Source organism: Schistocerca serialis, chromosome 10 (assembly GCF_023864345.2).
Source record: "Schistocerca serialis cubense isolate TAMUIC-IGC-003099 chromosome 10, iqSchSeri2.2, whole genome shotgun sequence".
Lineage (NCBI taxonomy): Eukaryota > Metazoa > Arthropoda > Insecta > Orthoptera > Acrididae > Schistocerca > Schistocerca serialis.
The window spans coordinates 231440652-231460846 of record NC_064647.1 but is presented as its reverse complement, the minus strand read 5'-3'; the positions used below and the strand labels follow the sequence as shown (position 1 = coordinate 231460846).

General features: G+C 37.8%; 1 protein-coding gene across 1 annotated transcript in view; it reads right to left on the bottom strand.

The window, feature by feature from the left end:
* LOC126424746 (tetratricopeptide repeat protein 27) overlaps positions 1 to 20195 on the bottom strand; it is a 141309-nt gene that overhangs the window by 37599 nt on the left and 83515 nt on the right. Inside the window, exon 13 of the mRNA XM_050087466.1 lies at positions 16534 to 16704. Coding sequence (XP_049943423.1) covers positions 16534 to 16704 — 171 coding nt within the window. The remainder of the gene's footprint in view (positions 1 to 16533; positions 16705 to 20195) is intronic.

The window sequence follows — 20195 nt, the reverse complement described above, 5'->3', positions numbered from 1 at the left end:
TGTATTTATTTCCCCCATTCCTGTCAATTGCTCCCTTATGCTCTCCCTGAATCTCTGTACAACCTCTGGTTCTTTTAGTTTATCCAGGTCCCATCTCCTTAAATTCCCACCTTTTTGTAGTTTCTTCAGTTTTAATCTACAGGTCATAACCAATAGATTGTGGTCAGAGTCCACATCTGCCCCTGGAAATGTCTTACAATTTAAAACCTGGTTCCTAAATCTCTGTCTTACCATTATATAATCTATCTGATACCTTTTAGTATCTCCAGGGTTCTTCCATGTATACAACCTTCTTTCATGATTCTTAAACCAAGTGTTAGTTATGATTATGTTGTGCTCTGTGCAAAATTCTACCAGGCGGCTTCCTCTTTCATTTCTGTCCCCCAATCCATATTCACCTACTATGTTTCCTTCTCTCCCTTTTCCTACACTCGAATTCCAGTCACCCATGACTATTAAATTTTCGTCTCCCTTCACCCTTAAAGGGTATAACCCTCAAAATGTTTGATTACGAAAACCAGATGGGAATTTAGCACTAAGCGACGAAGAAAATTGTGACGTACTATTTGGATATTTTGAAAAACAACTAAACTGTCCAGAACCAAGAGAAACCCTCCCAATATCCAACACCAAAGCCCCACATCAAAAATATTCTACACCGCCAACGGAAGAAGAAATTATCAAAAAAAAAAAAAAAAAAAAAAAAAAAAAAAAAAAAAAAAAAAAAAAAATAACAAAGCCTCTGGGGAGAATGGAATTGTAGCCGCATTTCTCAAAAGTCTAGGGCCTAATTCAACAAATGAGCTAGTAAGAATTATTCAAAATATTTGTGTCACCAAAGAAATCCCAGAAGATTGGAAGTGTGCCTTAATACACCCATTACATAAAAAAGGGGACAAACATGATGTGAAAAATTACAGAGGAATTTCTCTACTCCCTGTCACATATAAGATTTTATCAGCTTGTATTCTTGAAAGAGCACAACAACTGGTTTCAGGCCAAACAGATCATGCCCAGAGTGTAGCGGGACTTTCAATTTCGCCGCGCTACACTCGTTCCCTCAGATACAAAACATCCCGTCGCAGCAGTATGAGCGCTCGACGGCAGAAAAAATACTAAAATTGTAACTCTTTTGTTGTTTTTCTATCCGTTTCTTGATTGTCTCTTGATAGCTGAAGCTTAAGGCAGACGTGATCTGATGAAGACGTTAAAAAAACTTATTAGCTAGTCTGGATCTGATTTTAATGTGTAGACATATTGTGGAAGTTGTTAAGAAATTCGGAGGATGGAAGTAGCAAAGTAAATTAAATTGCATACAGTATCAAGATGATTTTAATTGGTACAAATTAGTGATTCCTGGACGATTCCAAGATTTCGGAGCAGTCTTTTCACGCAGAAATGAAGGAGATTTTTGAAGACCTAGACGCCGCACGGGTAACAGAAGAAATATTGAATTTAATTGATGAAAGGAGAAAATATAAAAATGCAGTAAATGAGGCAGGCAAAAAGGAATACAAACGTCTCAAAAATGATATCGACAGGAAGTGCAAAATGGCTAAGCAGGGATGGCTAGAGGACAAATGTAAGGATGTAGAGGCTTGTCTCACTAGGGGTAAGATAGATACTGCCTACAGGAAAATTAAAGAGACCTTTGGAGACAAGAGAACCACTTGTATGAATATCAAGACCTTAGATGGCAACCCAATTCTAAGCAAAGAAGGGAAGGCAGAAAGGTGGAAGGAGTATATAGAGGTTTTATACAAGGGCGATGTACTTGAGGACAATATTATGGAAATGGAAGAGGATGTAGATGAAGACGAAATGGGAGATAAGATACTGCGTGAAGAGTTTGACAGAGCACTGAAAGACCTGAGTCGAAACAAGGCCCCGGGAGTAGACAACATTCCATTAGAACTACTGATGGCCTTGGGAGAGCCATTCATGACAAAACTCTACCATCTGGTGAGGAAGATGTATGAGACAGGCGAAATACCCTCAGACTTCAAGAAGAATATAATAATTCCAATCCCAAAGACAGCAGGTGTTGACAGATGTGAAAATTACCGAACTATCAGTTTAATAAGTCACAGCTGCAAAATACTAACACGAATTCTTTACAGACGAATGGAAAAACTGGTAGAAGCCGACATCAGGGAAGATCAGTTTGGATTCCGTAGAAATATTGGAACACGTGAGGCAATACTTACCTTACGACTTATCTTAGAAGAAAGATTAAGAAAAGGCAAACCTACATTTCTAGCATTTGTAGACTTAGAGAAAGCTTTTGACAGTGTTGACTGGAGTACTCTCTTCCAAATTCTGAAGGTGGCAGGGGTAAAATACATGGAGCGAAAGGCTATTTACAATTTGTACAGAAACCAGATGGCAGTTATAAGAGTCGACGGGCATGAAAGGGAAGCAGTGGTTGGGAAAGGAGTGAGACAGGGTTGTAGCCTCTCCTCGATGTTATTCAATCTGTATATTGAGCAAGCAGTAAAGGAAACAAAAGAAAAAATTCGGAGTAGGTATTAAAATTCATGGAGAAGAAATAAAAACTTTGAGGTTCGCCGATGACATTGTAATTCCGTCAGAGACAGCAAAGGACTTGGAAGAGCAGTTTAACGGAATGGACAGTGTCTTGAAAGGAGGATATAAGATGAACATCAACAAAAGCAAAACGAGGATAATGGAATGTAGTCAAATTAAATCATGTGATGCTGAGGGAATTAGATTAGGAAATGAGACACTTAAAGTAGTAAAGGAGTTTTGCTATTTAGGGAGCAAAATAACTGATGATGGTCGAAGTAGAGAGGATATAAAATGTAGACTGGCAATGGGAAGGAAAGCGTTTCTGAAGAAGACAAATTTGTTAACATCGAGTATAGATTTAAGCGTCAGGAAGTCATTTCTGAAAGTATTTGTATGGAGTGTAGCCATGTATGGAAGTGAAACATGTACGATAACTAGTTTCGACAAGAAGAGAATAGAAGCTTTCGAAATGTGGTGCTACAGAAGAATGCTGAAGATAAGGTGGGTAGATCACGTAACTAATGAGGAGGTATTGAATAGAATTGGGGAGAAGAGAAGTTTGTGGCACAACTTGACTAGAAGAAGGGATCAGTTGGTAGGACATGTTTTGAGGCATCAAGGGATCACAAATTTAGCATTGGAGGGCACCGTGGAGGGTAAGAATCGTAGAGGGAGACCAAGAGATGAATACACTAAGCAGATTCAGAAGGATGTAGGTTGCAGTAGGTACTGGGAGATGAAGGAGCTTGCACAGGATAGAGTAGCATGGAGAGCTGCATCAAACCAGTCTCAGGACTGAAGACCACAACAACAACAACAGACACCGCACGAAAGAAGACAAGTTAACCTGGTAAAGGATGAACTCTTATCTACGCCACTTCCCCCTGTCAGTTACATTTTGTTATTCTCTGTTTCTTTTCAATAATTTTTGTAGTGGAAATTGGTTTAACTTTTGCTCAAAAACGCAACAAGGACCACCCCAACAATAGCTTTTCCGAATCACAAAGTCCGATAGCTTTTCTGTAATACGAAGTCCGATCTGCATTTCTTTCTTTCTTTCCCTTTTTTCACGGTTATTAACGATTTTAAAAAACCCATTTTCATTTACGATTTCTTCCCACATTTTCAACCTTTTCTTTTCCTTTTTTCTCTTCTCATTTTCTTTATTACTAACCACTACAACTGGCTCCCACGACAGGATGCAATTTTCGGATGTGTCGTTTTTGAGCAAATTTGAAACTTTAATTTGTATTTTTTCCCAACAGATAATAACCAAAAATCCTGAAGTCTAAAGGGCAACGAAAACACCAACTTTATTGTACCTAAGCAAATGATTATACAACAATATTGTAAAGAATTTTTGTAACTAAATCAATCTGTTTTCTTTTCATGGCATATATTGATGCAAAACTGTTATTTTGAGACCTTTTGGTGATTATCCGATAGAGATGTATTAAGAAAATCCATATTTTGACAAATACGATTTATGCAGAAGTATTTGACCAGCCGCTGCAGGACAGAAAATTTAATGGTGAGTCACACAATTATGTTTCATTCAAACATTCAATATCCGACTGCAGAATCCATTTTTCCCTTTCCACGCATCCTGTAGTTTTTATCTAGATTTTTCCAAAATTATCTATCTCTATTGAAGTTTGTGGTAATTATAGTATTGTTGTAGCATATGAAGATCGTGAATTTGACCGCCAAACAGTCATTTGTTACGAAAAATTTTGTCCTCCAGCAGCATCTTTCTCAACCATTGTTTGCAATAGAGCAATCATTTACATTGACGAGAAAATATTTCATCCTAAATTTGAGTCAAATCTTTATTAATCAGACTTACATTATTCCCTTTTTGACTTACGATTATACATCCTATTAGAATGGAACGCGGTAAGTTAGAGATAGTTTCGGCAGATGAGTTAAGTGAAGTAGATTCATCCTTCAACCAACAAGAAAGTCCGCGTTTCCCTCCATGGACGAGTTCACAGATCAATGCAATGATTTTGCCTCAAACTCGCAACATTTGTGATGATACACAGATGGCAACTTTAAATGACAAAATATGGAATGGACGCGAGACTAGACTATCAGCGCCATTGTTAACATCAATGTCAGAACCGAATATGAGACAAATTCAGCAATGTGACACAAATCGGACACAGGAAACTGACAAACTGGATCGACTATTAGAGTTATTTGCAGACATGAAACAAGACGTTAGTCAGAAAATTGACATATTAAACCATACTATGACCGAAAATTTTGAACGAACAACAAAACAAATGACAGAATTAAATAACACCACTCAACAGCTCAGCCAGCGATTTGAGACATTGTCCGACCGAGTCACTAAACAGGAAGAAACTTTGGTTACATTCACACATGAAACAAAAAACAATATCATCCGATGTGAGAATCAGTTAACTCAAATAGTTAATGTGCAGCAGGAAGTGAACACCCGTGTGGAAGAGCTATCTCAGGCCCACACTTCAGCTAGCTCCACCCAAGAAAAGCTGACTGAAGAAGTGGGAAATATTACCCAACAGGTCACAATGGTAGTTCTTGAACAAACCCACCTCAAAGAAAAGATAGAAAAATTAGAGGACCGAGCGGACCTCGCGTCACTAAACGACGACACCAACATGGCCGAGAGAATTCTACATGAATGTAAATTGTGTGACGACTATCTGGACAAAAAACTTGAAACAATTACACAGGACATACTTTCAAAAACAAAGACACATGTTAAAGACGAGACAAAACACATAGAAGACGAAGTGACAAAATTACGAGACAATGTTGTGCCGTGGTTGGCGATTGGTGCAAATGCATCGTCAGGGAACGACAAAACAGCTAAAACCATGGCTAATGACACAAACAGAACGCCTATTGTGTAATCACCTATTTCCAATCAAAATTACAATGTGCCGCTTTCTTTTCCACCAAACGAGCAATATTACGGTACGACACCTAGAGTAGCAAGTGACACAAACCACGTCAATACAGTTATGCCAACCGGCATGGCCGATGACACGTTTGTAAGGCATGGGTATTTCCAGACATTTTCCAGTGAGGACAAGCACAAAGTCCACCCTATTGTGTTTATTAGATCATTTGACGGTGTTTTTCCACGTAGTTGGTCAGAAGTCGATAAAATCAGATACGTCACCAATCTCATGAGAGGACGAGCAGCTAAGTGGGGTGCCGCTATGAAGCGGCGGTGCCTTACGTTTGAACAGTTCGAACAAGCCTTCTTGGATGAATTCTGGTCCGAGAATGAGCAACAGAGTCTAAGGAGAGAAGTGTGCAACCCCGAGGCCTATGACCCTAAAAAAGAGACATTAAGACAATACTTTGAGAGGTACCTAAACAAGACACTGTACTGGTCCAAACCAGCCGACTTGTCAGCGATAATTGACACTTTAAAGAGCCACTTACCCTTTCCATACCGAGACAGATTAATAGGAGTACCGGAGAATGACGTTAAGACTTTCTTAAACTTCTTAGATCAAATGGACTTAGTTTACAGAGGCGATTCACGCCATTCAAATTTTACTCATATTAGTAACAAAAATCAGCACCCACCCCAAAGGAACCGTAGTGACGGTGGTTGTTGGAACTATCCGTCCGCGCCGCGACACAATACGATGCCTGCGCGCGAAACATTCAAATGGAAACAAGTATGACGGTAGGAACAACCGCAGAAATTCGTGGAATAATAACAACAATAATTATCACCCATATCAAAATGGTAACTACAAGCAAAATGAAAATCACAGACAGTACAACAACAACAGCAATAGGAGACGTGAGAATAACCGGTACAACCTGGGCTACTTGGACAGGAACATTCCATGTAACAGACACGATTACCACCAAAACAGTAACAATCCTAACAATCACAGACAGAATATGTGGAACACACAAAATTCATGCATGACAAATCATGACGCTCCACGGAATCCGCCGCTGTTCCCCAGTACAGTCATGCACTCCCTGCTACGAAGTAGCAATATCAAATGTGGCGCGCCATCAGCTGACGCGTGGGCGCCAACCGGCTGGAATGTAAACATAGTGGAGCTGGTCAATGAACCCGGCCAAACACAGCAGACGACGGAAAACAGTCGACAACCGAGCTAAGCGCTCGTCTTCGGTCGTGAGGTGTTGTAAGAGCGCAACGGCTGAGACGGTTTGTTTCTCAGGTACGACGACAAAATGACAGCAGAACAGGAATTAACAAACCTATCAGGTTGATGACCTCGTTCTTTTGCATTCACATCCCAAGTCTACAAAATTAAATCAACTGAACAGAAAATGGCAGCTATTATATTCAGGTCCTTTCAGAATAGCAAGCATACCTCACCCAGGTTGTTACTCCCTAGAATACCCGTTATCTCACAAGCCGAGGGGGTTGCACCCCCCACAGACATTTGAAACCCTTTGTGCACTAAAGCAACATAATATAATGATAACTAAGTTGAACATGAGCAAGTTGCTGTGAAAACGAGATCATAAATATTTGTATTGAATACACGAACATTAAGTTATACTGCCTAAGAACACAAACATTAATTTATGGAAATTATATACTGCAGTTACACTTGTACACATAATTATGAAGAGAACGTAAACCCAGGTGAGTACACTTACTGAATGAGAAAAGATATTCATATAGAAATGAGGTCTACGCAGGTTACATTGGTTGTTAATTGTAAATTATAAGGTGAATCAACAACTAGTTAGTTATTTCAAGGTACTATAATGAGAGGAAATAATAGCTATTGAGATCAGTAATGACATAGGTATGTAGCAGAATGAATGAGGACATAAGAATGAATGATCAGTATGAATGAGTTAATATTTAGGTTAATATAAGAAGGTAAGTTACTGTGAAGTAGTTGATGGAGACAAGAGATTATTTGAGGAAGATGATATTGGAGTTTTATGAGAATGGAAGTGCCAGATGGCCCCCACGTATGTGATATATTAATGTTTGATGAGGAATATGTTTAATGTATAGAGATATATATATTATGATGAATATGTGAGTAAGGAATGAGTGATAATGTTTTGGTAATATTGTGCTACATAGAGAAGTGAGTAAACAGTCTACATCTTTAAGATTACATAAGAATTTCAGTTCGAAAGAAAACATTTGTGATGAGTTAGAACACGTCAGTACAAGGCGTTAAAGGTGAATCTATTTACAGTGCCCTTGAAAATGAACGAAAGCAAGAAAAGCAGAGTGAACATAATGATGATTACAGCTGTTGAAAGAAGTGTAATAAGAATGTGACTCGGAAACACATAAGCTTTAATTTATTTCAGAAGTGTAACTTAGTAACCCTTCGTTAAGTTTTGTTAAACCATTGTGCGGAAGAAAACATTTATAGTTCATGTTCAGACTGGAGAATGATATTTTAAGGAACTTAAGTTGAAAGAAATATAGTTTTTACACAGCCCTCATGCGAATACATTTGTATAATTTTTTTTTTTTTTTTTTTTTTTTTTTTTTTTTTTTTTTTTTTTTTTTTTTTTTACGAAAGTGAAATTTAGTGCCATGTTAGCCTTTATTATACTTACACACAACAGAAAACCCTGAGTAAGGATTAGTTAAGGTATAATACACTTAGTCATATGAACAGTCAGAGAATCTGTCATGATGTTACACTACACAGACATGACGTAAGGACACTTACATTTTCCCCAGATTTGGTAAATTTTAAGCACCTCCTTTCACACACCCCTTGAAGGTGATGCAAACGTTATAATGTATTGTGTTCTCTTTTTATGTAGTAGCTGTAGGATTTGGTAGTTTATAGGTAGTGAATAGTTTCTTCCAGTCTATCTTTCTTTCTCCATTATCCTACCACCTCCTGCAGCCGTGTATTGTTTGTTTATGGAATGTAAGAATATATTGTGTGACAGTAAACTTTCAGGTATGAATAAAAAGACATGAATATTGATGGCATTACAAGCCTGGTCAACCACTAGCCAGCCAAGATATGGAGTCAAAAGAAAGAAAGAAATAATAAATGAAGGAAAACCCATGCTTTAAACATTAAGTCTTATATCCCTTGGCATGCCTAAACCTTAATAAAGAAAATCAAAATGACCATAAACCCCAACAAAAGAAAGTAGCCAATGGGACTTAGTATAATTTTTAGTGTAAATATTTCACATGCATATTCTTGTAAATTTATATATATTTGTGTATGTGTTAAAACTTTGCATATTGTCAACATATTTTGAAACGTGACCACGAAATGTAAGCTTTCATAATTAACAATGTAAACATGTTGGGACACAGTGAACTTTGTTAAAATGTAAATATTGCAAAAAGGGTTGCAAACTGTGTACGTTATAAACGACGAAATTTGTGAAACTTATGGTGCATAAACCAAATAACTGTTTGTAAACCGATATAAACTGCAATTTACTTCGACGATAATGAGGATTTTCACATTGCAAATGAATGTTTTTTGGCAAGTGTAAACAACGTGATGAAACACCTACCTTTCCGAACATCGACGCCGTTGTTCCTGGCCGGCCTTCAGATGCTTTGGAGACAACAAACTCAGCACCTGTCGTAGGCGATGTGGAGGCTAAAAACTACATCGACCATATATGCCCCGGGAACAATAGTCATGAAAACGCACAAGGACCTGGAGTGTTGTGTCGTAACAGAAGACATAGACATTGCTTCAGATCACTCACACACTCAATCTTATGGTGTCACCGGACTTAACACGCCATTTACGCTGGAATAACAACTTGTAATGAACATTACGTGAAAGTGAATACTGTGCAAGAGTGTCATTACACAGCGATTTTGAAACTGCCGCACACGAAATTCAGTGATGCTATTGCGCATGCGCAAAGACTACGTGCTGCCAGAGATGCATTGGGAAACCAAAGCTGGAAGCGCACAACATTAACTGCGCTGGCGAGCAGCTTGTTCAAACAAACTGTATGTAAATATATATTAATTGTGTAAAAAGGATCAAAACTGTAACAATTGTATGTAGTATATAGATGTAGAAAGTAAGTATTGACAAAGATAATCCCCTACGAATGCACGTGGCCTTTCCTATGAAAATATGTATAATTGACATTTAGGTATATCTATTCTATTGTTTGCTAGCCTGCCACGCTAAATGTTTTAGCGTGACAGTCGAGGGGGCGATGTAGCGGGCTTTCAATTTCGCCGCGCTACACTCGTTCCCTCAGATAAAAAATATCCCGTCGCAGCGGTATGAGCGCTCGACGGCAGAGAAAATACTAAAATTGTAACTCTTTTGTTGTTTTTCTATCCGTTTCTTGATTGTCTCTTGATAGCTGAAGCTTAAGGCAGACGTGATCTGATGAAGACGTTAAAAAAACTTATTAGCTAGTCTGGATCTGATTTTAATGTGTAGACATATTGTGAAAGGTGTTAAGAAATTCGGAGGATGGAAGTAGCAAAGTAAATTAAATTGCATACAGTATCAAGATGATTTTAATTGGTATAAATTAGTGATTCCTGGACAATTGCAAGATTTCGGAGCAGTCTTTTCACGCAGAAATAAAGGAGATTTTTGAAGACCTAGACGCCGCATGAAAGAAGACAAGTTAACCTGGTAAAGGATGAACTCTTATCTACGCCACTTCCCCCTGTCAGTTACATTTTGTTATTCTCTGTTTCTTTTCAATAATTTTTGTAGTGGAAATTGGTTTAACTTTTGCTCAAAAACGCCACAAGGACCACCCCAGCAATAGCTTTTCCGAATCACGAAGTCCGATAGCTTTTCTGTAATACGAAGTCCGATGTGCATTTCCTTCTTTCTTTCTTTCTTTCCCTTTTTTCACGGTCATTAACGATTTTAAAAAACCCATTTCTTCCCACATTTTCAACCTTTTCTTTTCTTTTTTTCTCTTCTCATTTTCTTTTTTATTAACCACTACAAGAGCAAATTTTAAACCTAAAATTAATCACAAGGATAAGTAACAAGAATACGTAACAAAGTATCACACTTTAAATATGTAGCAGAAATTCTCTGTGAAAAATATGCACAACACGAAAGAATACGAAAAGCTCTTAAAGGTATAAGATTAGTGCAAAATCTCTATGATAAAAACGCTTATCTTTAAATGCCAAAATTAGACATTACAAAACAGTAATTAATCTATCAATGTTGTATGCCAGCGAAACCTTGGCACTAAATAGGAAAACTGATACAGAAAATCTAAAGAAAGAAGAAAGAAAAATAATTAGGAAAATTTTGGGACCAAGATGGATCGAGAATGGATACAGACTACAGAAAACATCAAAAATTGAAGAATACTCTAACATAGAGACGGACATGAGGAAAAGACGCCTCAAATTCTATGGCCACATAACGAGGCTTCCTGAACACGGACAAACAAAAAGAATAGCAAAATACGTAGATTCCCTTGCTAACAGAGGAGAATTGGTCCAAAATGTTAAAAAAAAAAGACTTGGAATCAGCCAAAATCACCAGAGAAGAAATAGACATAAGGAACAATTTTAGAATAAAAGTAGAAAAATGGGAGGTTAAACCAGAGACAGAAGTCCGAAGAACCGGAACAAAATAGAGCAAAGAAAGAAGAGCTAAACTGTCGCAAACAATGAAAAAGTGGTGGGCAAATAAAAAGAATCAGAAGAACAAGAACGGAAAATGAACCATCTTTACTTAGCGTCTTCCACTCTGGGAGCTTTGCAACTAATAATAATAATAATAATAATAATAATAATAATATTTAATTTTCTTATTGTATAATTTATTATGAGACAGCAGTTATTCTAGATGTCCATCTCACAAATCAATACGTGCTGTGTCTCTCGTATTTCCTATGATATTTTCATTCTGTTTCTGCGGCTTGAAGCTAGAAGTAGCCCAAATAAATACTGATTGTGGAGAGCTTTATATACTGTCACGTGTCAATGGAAACATTCCAGTTCAGTACAAACAAGGTGTCAAATTGCAATTTTATGCACCTTGGAGCCTCAAATGGGCTTGATGTAATATTCACTTTCAAGAAATTTTATGACAATGACAGCAAAACAGAAAGAACAATCTGTGTTTCCGCAAGCGGCAGGGTATGGCAAAAGTAAATAGTGATCATTGCTTGTGAAATGCTGCTGCTGTCAAACACATTTGAACTGTATACCCTATCACACTGATGTGAGCCTATAAATATGGTACATTGTTTCACTTATAGAATGAAGTATAACTAATGACTGGTTTCCAAAGTCACACATCTTTTTTCACATTGCTTACATGTTCAAATACCTTCCGGGAATACAGCTGGGTGATGCTGTTGACAACTGCCAATATTTCGACAGGTGACAACCCTGTCATTTTTGAGGCAAAACTGCAGCAAGCAAGTGCTGTGCAAGTGAATCTGATTGTGAGTAACACTGATTTCCAACATATTGTGTAGCTAAACACCTTGCTACTCTGTTGAGCCCAATAGTTGGTCAGTGTGAGCATCATGTTAGGAACACGGTAGATTCCTTACACTGACTAGAGGGAATGGATTTGAATGACTCTGATATTCTAGTAAGTTTTGATGTGGTCTCTCTCTTCAATTGTGTTCCTCTGTCTGTCGTGTTACAGTTGTTTGAGGATTAGGTTTGGTGTTGAATTAACAAATCTATTTCAATATGTGTTGACTTCCAATTCTTTTTATTCAATGACCAGTACTACAAGCAGACAGATGGCGTTGTGATGGGAAGCCTGTTGTCACTATTATTGTAAATTTGTTAATGGAAGACTTCGAGGAACATGCCTCGGAGGTAGCAGTCTCAGCAGCACAGTACTACAAGCAGACAGATGGCATTGTGATGGGAAGCCTGTTGTCACTATTATTGTAAATTTGTTAATGGAAGACTTCGAGGAACATGCCTCGGAGGTAGCAGTCTCAGCACCAATAATTCTATGAAATATAACAGCATGGAGACTTTGGCATGCACTTCCAGCAGTTGGGATAGTGTTATTAATGAAGCAGTTGAGATTAAATTAGCAAGTTGTTGTTGTTGTTGTTGTTGTCTTCAGTCCTGAGACTGGTTTGATGCAGCTCTCCATGTTACCCTATCCTGTGCAAGTTTCTTCATCTCCCAGTAGCTACTGCAACCTACATCCTTCTGAATCGGCTTAGTGTATTCATCTCTCAGTCTCCCTCTATGATTTTTACCCTCCACACTGCCCTCCAATGCTAAATTTGTGATCCCTTGATGCCTCAGAACATGTCCTACCAATCGGTTTCTTCTTCTCGTCAAGTTGTGCCACAAACTCCTCTTCTCCCCAATTCTATTCAATACCTTCTCATTAGTTGTGTGATCTACCCATCTAATCTTCAGCATTCTTCTGTAGCACTACATTTCGAAAGCTTCTATTCTCTTCCTGTCCAAACTATTTATTGTCCATGTTTCACTTCCATACATGGCTACACTCCAAACAAATATTTTCAGAAACGACTTCCTGGCACTTAAATCTATACTCGATGTTAACAAATTTCTCTTCTTCAGAAACGCTTTCTTTGCCATTGCCAGTCTACATTTTATATCCTCTCTACTTCGACCATCATCAGTTACTTTGCTCCCCAAATAGCAAAACTCCTTTACTACTTTAAGTGTCTCATTTCCTAATCTAATTCCCTCAGCATCACCTGACTTAATTCAACTACATTCCATTATCCTTGTTTTGCTTTTGTTGATGTTCATCTTATATCCTCCTTTCAAGACAATGTCCATTCCGTTCAACTGCTCTTCCAAGTCCTTTGCTATCTCTAACAGAATCACAATGTCATCGGCGAACCTCAAAGTTTTTATTTCTTCTCCATGGATTTTAATACCTACTCCGAATTTTTCTTTTGTTTCCTTTACTACTTGCTCAATATACAGATTGAATAACATTGGGGAGAGGCTACAACCCTGTCTCACTCCCTTCCCAACCTCTGCTTCCCTTTCATGTCCCTCGACTCTTATAACTGCCATCTGGTTTCTGTACAAATTGTAAATAGCCTTTCGCTCCCTGTATTTTACCCCTGCCACCTTTAGAATTTGGAAGAGAGTACTCCAGTCAACACTGTCAAAAGCTTTCTCTAAGTCTACAAATGCTAGAAATGTAGGTTTGCCTTTTCTTAATCTTTCTTCTAAGATAAGTCGTAAGGTAAGTATTGCCTCACGTGTTCCAATATTTCTACGGAATCCAAACTGATCTTCCCTGATGTCGGCTTCTACCAGTTTTTCCATTCGTCTGTAAAGAATTCGTGTTAGTATTTTGCAGCTGTGACTTATTAAACTGATAGTTCGGTAATTTTCACATCTGTCAACACCTGCTTTCTTTGGGATTGGAATTATTATATTCTTCTTGAAGTCTGAGGGTACTTCGCCTGTCTCATACATCTTGCTCACCAGATGGTAGAGTTTTGTCAGGACTGGCTCTCCCAAAGCCGTCAGTAGTTCTAATGGAATGTTGTCTACTCCCGGGGCCTTGTTTCGACTCAGGTCTTTCAGTGCTCTGTCAAACTCTTCACGCAGTATCTTATCTCCCATTTCGTCTTCATCTACATCCTCTTCCATTTCCATAATATTGTCCTCAAGTACATCGCCCTTGTATAAAACCTCTATATACTCCTTCCACCTTTCTGCCTTCCCTTCTTTGCTTAGAATTGGGTTGCCATCTAAGGTCTTGATATTCATACAAGTGGTTCTCTTGTCTCCAAAGGTCTCTTTAATTTTCCTGTAGGCAGTATCTATCTTACCCCTAGTGAGACAAGCCTCTACATCCTTACATTTGTCCTCTAGCCATCCCTGCTTAGCCATTTTGCACTTCCTGTCGATCTCATTTTTGAGACGTTTGTATTCCTTTTTGCCTGCTTCATTTACTGCATTTTTATATTTTCTCCTTTCATCAATTAAATTCAATATTTCTTCTGTTACCCAAGGATTTCTACTAGCCCTCGTCTTTTTACCTACTTGATCCTCTGCTGCCTTCACTACTTCATCCCTCAGAGCTACGCATCCTTCTTCTACTGTACTTCTTTCCCCCACTGCTGTCAATTGTTCCCTTATGCTCTCCCTGAAACTCTGTACAACCTCTGGTTTAGTCAGTTTATCCAAGTCCCATCTCCTTAAATTCCCACCTTTCTGCAGTTCTTCAATTTTCATCTGCAGTTCATAACCAATAGATTGTGGTCAGAGTCCACATCTGCCCCTGGAAATGTCTTACAATTTAAAACCTGGTTCCTAAATCTCAGTCTTACCATTATATAATCTATCTGGTACCTTTTAGTGTCTCCGGGATTCTTCCATGTATACAACCTTCTTTTATGATTCTTGAACCAAGTGTTAGTTATGATTAAGTTATGCTCTGTGCAAAATTCTACCAGACGGCTTCCTCTTTCATTTCTTAGCCCCAATCCATATTCACCTACTATGTTTCCTTCTCTCCCTTTTCCTACACTCGAATTCCAGTCACCCATGACTATTAAATTTTCGTCTCCCTTCAGTAACCTTGCAAATAGAGCTGGAGGCTTCTGCTTAAACTCTGCGTGGAATCCTACTGTCCCCCATGTCAAAAACCATAGGGTTAATGCTAGTTTTTAATTTTCACTACTTTCACTATCAATAACTTTTGGCATCAGTGATCTATGGTTGTATGGTGACACTAGTATTTACAGTGAGTGAGTGAGTGTGTGTGTGTGTGTGTGTGGGGGGGGGGGGGGGGGGGGGGGTAGGTAGGTTTGTTGTTCTTTCTGCAATTGCCCTGAAAACTCACGTTTTAAATTCACTTGCACGGTGCTTACTTGCTGCAGTTTTGCCTTGAAAATGACAAGGTGTTCACCTGTCAAAATATTGGTGGTTGTTGAAGACGTCACCCTGCTGGATACGGCAGGAGAAACAGGTACCTACATGTTGTAAACAACTTAAAAACTGATGCTCTACACCCAAAATTACCATTAAATAAATTTTTATGTGCAAGTGACATTCCGTAGTGTTGTTGTTCCAGTGGTCTTCAGTCTGAAGACTGATTTGATGCAGCCCTCTATGCTGTTCTATTGTGAGTCTTGTTTCTACATTAACTACTGCAGCCTATACCTATTTCAAACTGCTGACTGAAGTCATTTCATCTATCTCCCCCTACAATATTTACCTCACACACTTCCTTCCATCAGCAATTTCAGTGATTCCTTGATAGCTTGGGAAGTGAACTATCAATCCTCTCTTCAAGACAAATTCTGCCATCAATTTCTTTTCCCTTCAATTTCAGTTAGTACCGACTCATTAGTTACCCCTTTTGTTCATCTAATCTTCAGTATTTATCCCTAGCACCACGTTGTTGGTTTGCACTTCACATCCTCCTTATTTAGCCACTGTCAGCTATTTTGTGCCCAAAAAGTGAAACTTCTCAACTACTTCTAGAGCCTAATTTCCTTATCTAATTGCCTCAACATACACTGATTTAATTTTACTACAAAACATTATCATTGTTTTGCTTTTGTTGATGTTTGTCTCACATTCTCCTTTCAAGACACTATCCCTCTGTTCAACTAAACTTCCAAGTTCTTGCCTTCTATGAAGGACTTGCAATGTCATCAACAAACATAAAAAAATTTATTTCTTCTCTCCGAACTTTAATTCCTTCCCGTATTTCTTGTTGGCTTCCTTTGCTGCTTGCTCAGTGCACAGACTGAATAACATGGAGGACACTCTACAGCCCTGTCTTTGCTACACTATTAAAATCTAACCATTTGCTGTTGGCCTGAGCTACCACAGCAAATATTACCTAATTTGAGCTTGCTTTAATGGTTGAGCATACATCATCACAATCTGCACAACAATTAGCTGACATGTTTCAAAAATTATTAGAGGGCAGTGAATCTGTTAGAATAAATGAATACACACCATATGAAATTAATATGACTTAGGACAACAAATAAAGCAACATTACAGGTAACACTAAGTGACAGTTAGCAACTCCTTTCTTTTACCTGTCCTGTAAGACGCCCAAACAGACCCAGTGCAGCCTTTATCAGTCTCCGTGATGGCACACCGGCATTATCTGGGAGGTTGTTTGCCACTGCTTTCACCAGGATTCGAAGGACATCCTCATCGACATGCTTAGCTTTGAGGTCCAATATCCTGTGATATGCTTGTATGACCTGCAGTGAGAAATATGCAACTAAATGGTAGTGCAAAAGCAAAGAAATCCATGTGACACTGTATCTTTTTTCATCAGACTGGATATTATTTACTTATTGTTAGCACACTAATGTGGTTCTGAATTATAGTAATGGATGTTGTTTTACAATATGGTAGGAGAGCAAAAAATTTCTTTCGTTCATTCATCACATTATGTAGTTTGCGTCATGAAAGAGAAGCTTCAAAAATGTGAAATGAGTCAAGGAATACAGAAATAAAAAGAGAAGTGACTCTATTAAATTAAATCACTGTACAAACACAATACTATGACTGTATTAATTAATATTATTTGCACTTGCATCAGCTAAATATAATGTGGTAAGTTATACGAGAAGCTGCCCCCCCCCCCCCAAGAAATTATTATTATTATTATTATTTTTCAAGGAAGAGCACTTCTTAAACTATTTTTCTACAAAGTTGCTGCAATTTTTCAGACATTTATCATAGCGTAAAACCATTTTTCTATGCCTTCTTCATATGAAGATATCCACTGCTGAAACCCATTTTTTGCATCATTAAAGTTGTTAAAGTGTCCTTCTCCAAAACAACGCCTCCAAGTTCAAGAGTAAGTTGTAGTCAGAAGGTGCGAGACTGGAACTGTAGGGTGGATGATTGAACAGCTCCCAACTGAATTTTTTAATAAGACTTTGATTAACACCAGCAGAGTGGGATCATGCACTGTCATGAAGCAACACAATGCCCTGACTGAGCATTCCACACCTTTTACTTTGAATTGTGTGCCAAAAGTTTTTCCTCAGCGTTCCACATTATTGTACTGCATTGGTAGTTTCACCTATGGGAAGAAACTCAACAAGCAGAATACTCAGTCTGTCCCAGAACACAGTATATTTGACATTTTTTGCACTGACAACATTGTTTTGAATTTTGTTTTATGGGGGGATCATGAGTGCGTCCACTCCATTGACTGTTGTTTCAATTCTGTAGTGACATGACGAACCCAAGTTTCATCACCAGCCACAAATATGTTTAAAAATTCATCTACTCTCATCACTGTATCAGGTAAGAAATGTCAAAGCACTGCCAAGTCACTTCTTGTGGACATCCGTAAGCATTTTTGGAAACCAACTGAAACACAATTCACAAAAATTTTGGTGATTCATGAGAATCTCATCCAATACAGTTTTTGAAATTTATGGAAGTTCAACACAAAGCGTTCTTATTGTGGAATGTCTGTTTTCACAAATTTTCTCATTCACTTTCTCAACCAAATCATCACTGACAACAGAAGACCAACCTCTCTGTGCTTCATCATGAACAACTGTTCGTCCATCATTAAACTGTCTCACCCACTTTCTAACCATTACATCAAACACTACATTTCCACCATAAATCTCTACAAATTGATGAAGAATTTAATTTAGCTTAACGTTCTTTGTGTTCAAAAAAGGATTACAGAACGCTCTTCACAGTTGGCAGGTTCAGAGACTGTCCTAAACATATTGAAGGATTACTAACAAATGTAAACACAATACAATCTGGCTGTCATGACATAAGTGCAAAGATAATGAACCAGAAAGAAAAGTGCAAATGTGAGGAACTGTGACACTAGTACTGCAGCGGTCATAGAATGAAATGGTACTTGCTTTCTGGACATGGGTCAATCCAAATGAAGTGGTCCAATAAAAATTAAGTTGGTTGCTTGACCATTTTAAAATATTTTAATTTTTTTATGTGACTACCCTATAATTGAGAAGTGCAAAACAGTTTTTTAAAAAAATTATACCTTTCACCTTTACTGAATGGTGGCCATTTTCATCTGTAAGCGTGCAACGATGTTTCAGTTTACAGACATTAGCAAAAATATGAATATCTCTGCACTGGATTAAGTTACAACATTGCAATTGACATGATTATTTTTAGAAAAGTGTCCTCTACAACATTGTCTATTACACAAAATACCCTAAATTCAAAAATAACCAGTCAAAATGACCTCCAAAGTTTGGTATCCAAATTTTCAAAAATCCACTTTTTAGGCCCAAAAATAACAAACAAGGAGTGATTTATGAGAGTCTATTTTTTCCTATAGTTAGATATCATACACTATTAGCCTCATATAGAGCAAGAACACTTACAAATCTTTCCTTAATTTTTTTATGAATTTTTGAAATTTGAAAATTTTCATTTTTTGTAAAGTTTGGGGTTAGTTATCTCAGGTGGGACTGAATATAAAAATAAGATTTTTTCACAGTTTGTACACCTATATGGCAGCAACGTACTGTAAAAATTTCAATACTGATATCTGACTGTGAACAAAGATTTGAATTTTTGAAAATGAGGAGGAAATTCACACACCACAAACCACATTACAGTAAAGGGTGATGGGACTATATGCCTCTGTCCGAGTCCAATTTCTCTCATCTTGTGTTCATATAAATCAAATGTGTATGTTGGAGGCAATAAAACTATTCTGCAGTCAACTGCAAATGCTGGTACTCAAAATTTTCTCAATAGTGTTTCATGGAAATACCATTGGCTTCCTTCTGGGGATTCCTATTTGAATTCACAAAACATCTTCGTAATACTCAGATGTTGATCAAACTTGGAGTAACAAATCTAGCAGCACACCTTTGAATTGCTTCAATGAATATCTTTAATCCAAACATAGCGTTTAAATTTTTAATCATCATGACTGTGTCAAGCAGCACACCATCAACATAGTATTTGAACACTACAGGGTTGTTTTTCCTATTCATCTGCATTAACTTACATTTTTCTACATTTAGAGGAAGCTGCCACGATCACATCAAACAGAAATTGTGTCGAAGTCATCCTGCATCTCCCTACAAAATCAACCGATGGAAAGTACAGGACGGAATAACAAAAATATTAGGAAAGGAATAGATCGGTATTCACATTACAGAGCAGATGTTGAGTCACAGGCATGTGCAACGAAAAGACAACTAAACATTTCACCTTTTGGCTAGAAGCCTTCTTCCAAAATAGAGAACATGCAGACATTCAGACAAGCACAACTCACATACATATGCCCACTGTCTCCAACCACATAACTGCACCTGACTGCAGACAGCGGAAACTGACACTTGTTTATCTGATTTGTGTTTACAATAATTTTTATAGATCATTCCAGACAAATGTTGATTGGTTGCTACAAATAGAACACAATTACCACCTTAGCCTCTCGCTGCCCATTAACGTGACATTCATCCTTGAAGCCAATGCAATATCTGGTCACGGTGACCACTAAAACATAAGTAACATCTGTGCAACTATGTAACTTCTTCAGCAGTCGGCTGCTTTTGTAGCAAAATGGCACATACTGTCAAATGCTCAGTTGTTCACAGAGAATTAATATAACAGTTGCACAGAGAACAATTAATAAATAACAGCACACATGCAACTTGCTCTGATGCCCAATGTATTGAGATTCAAATGTGAACATTGTTGCACTGTAGTGAAATTTCTCAAGGTT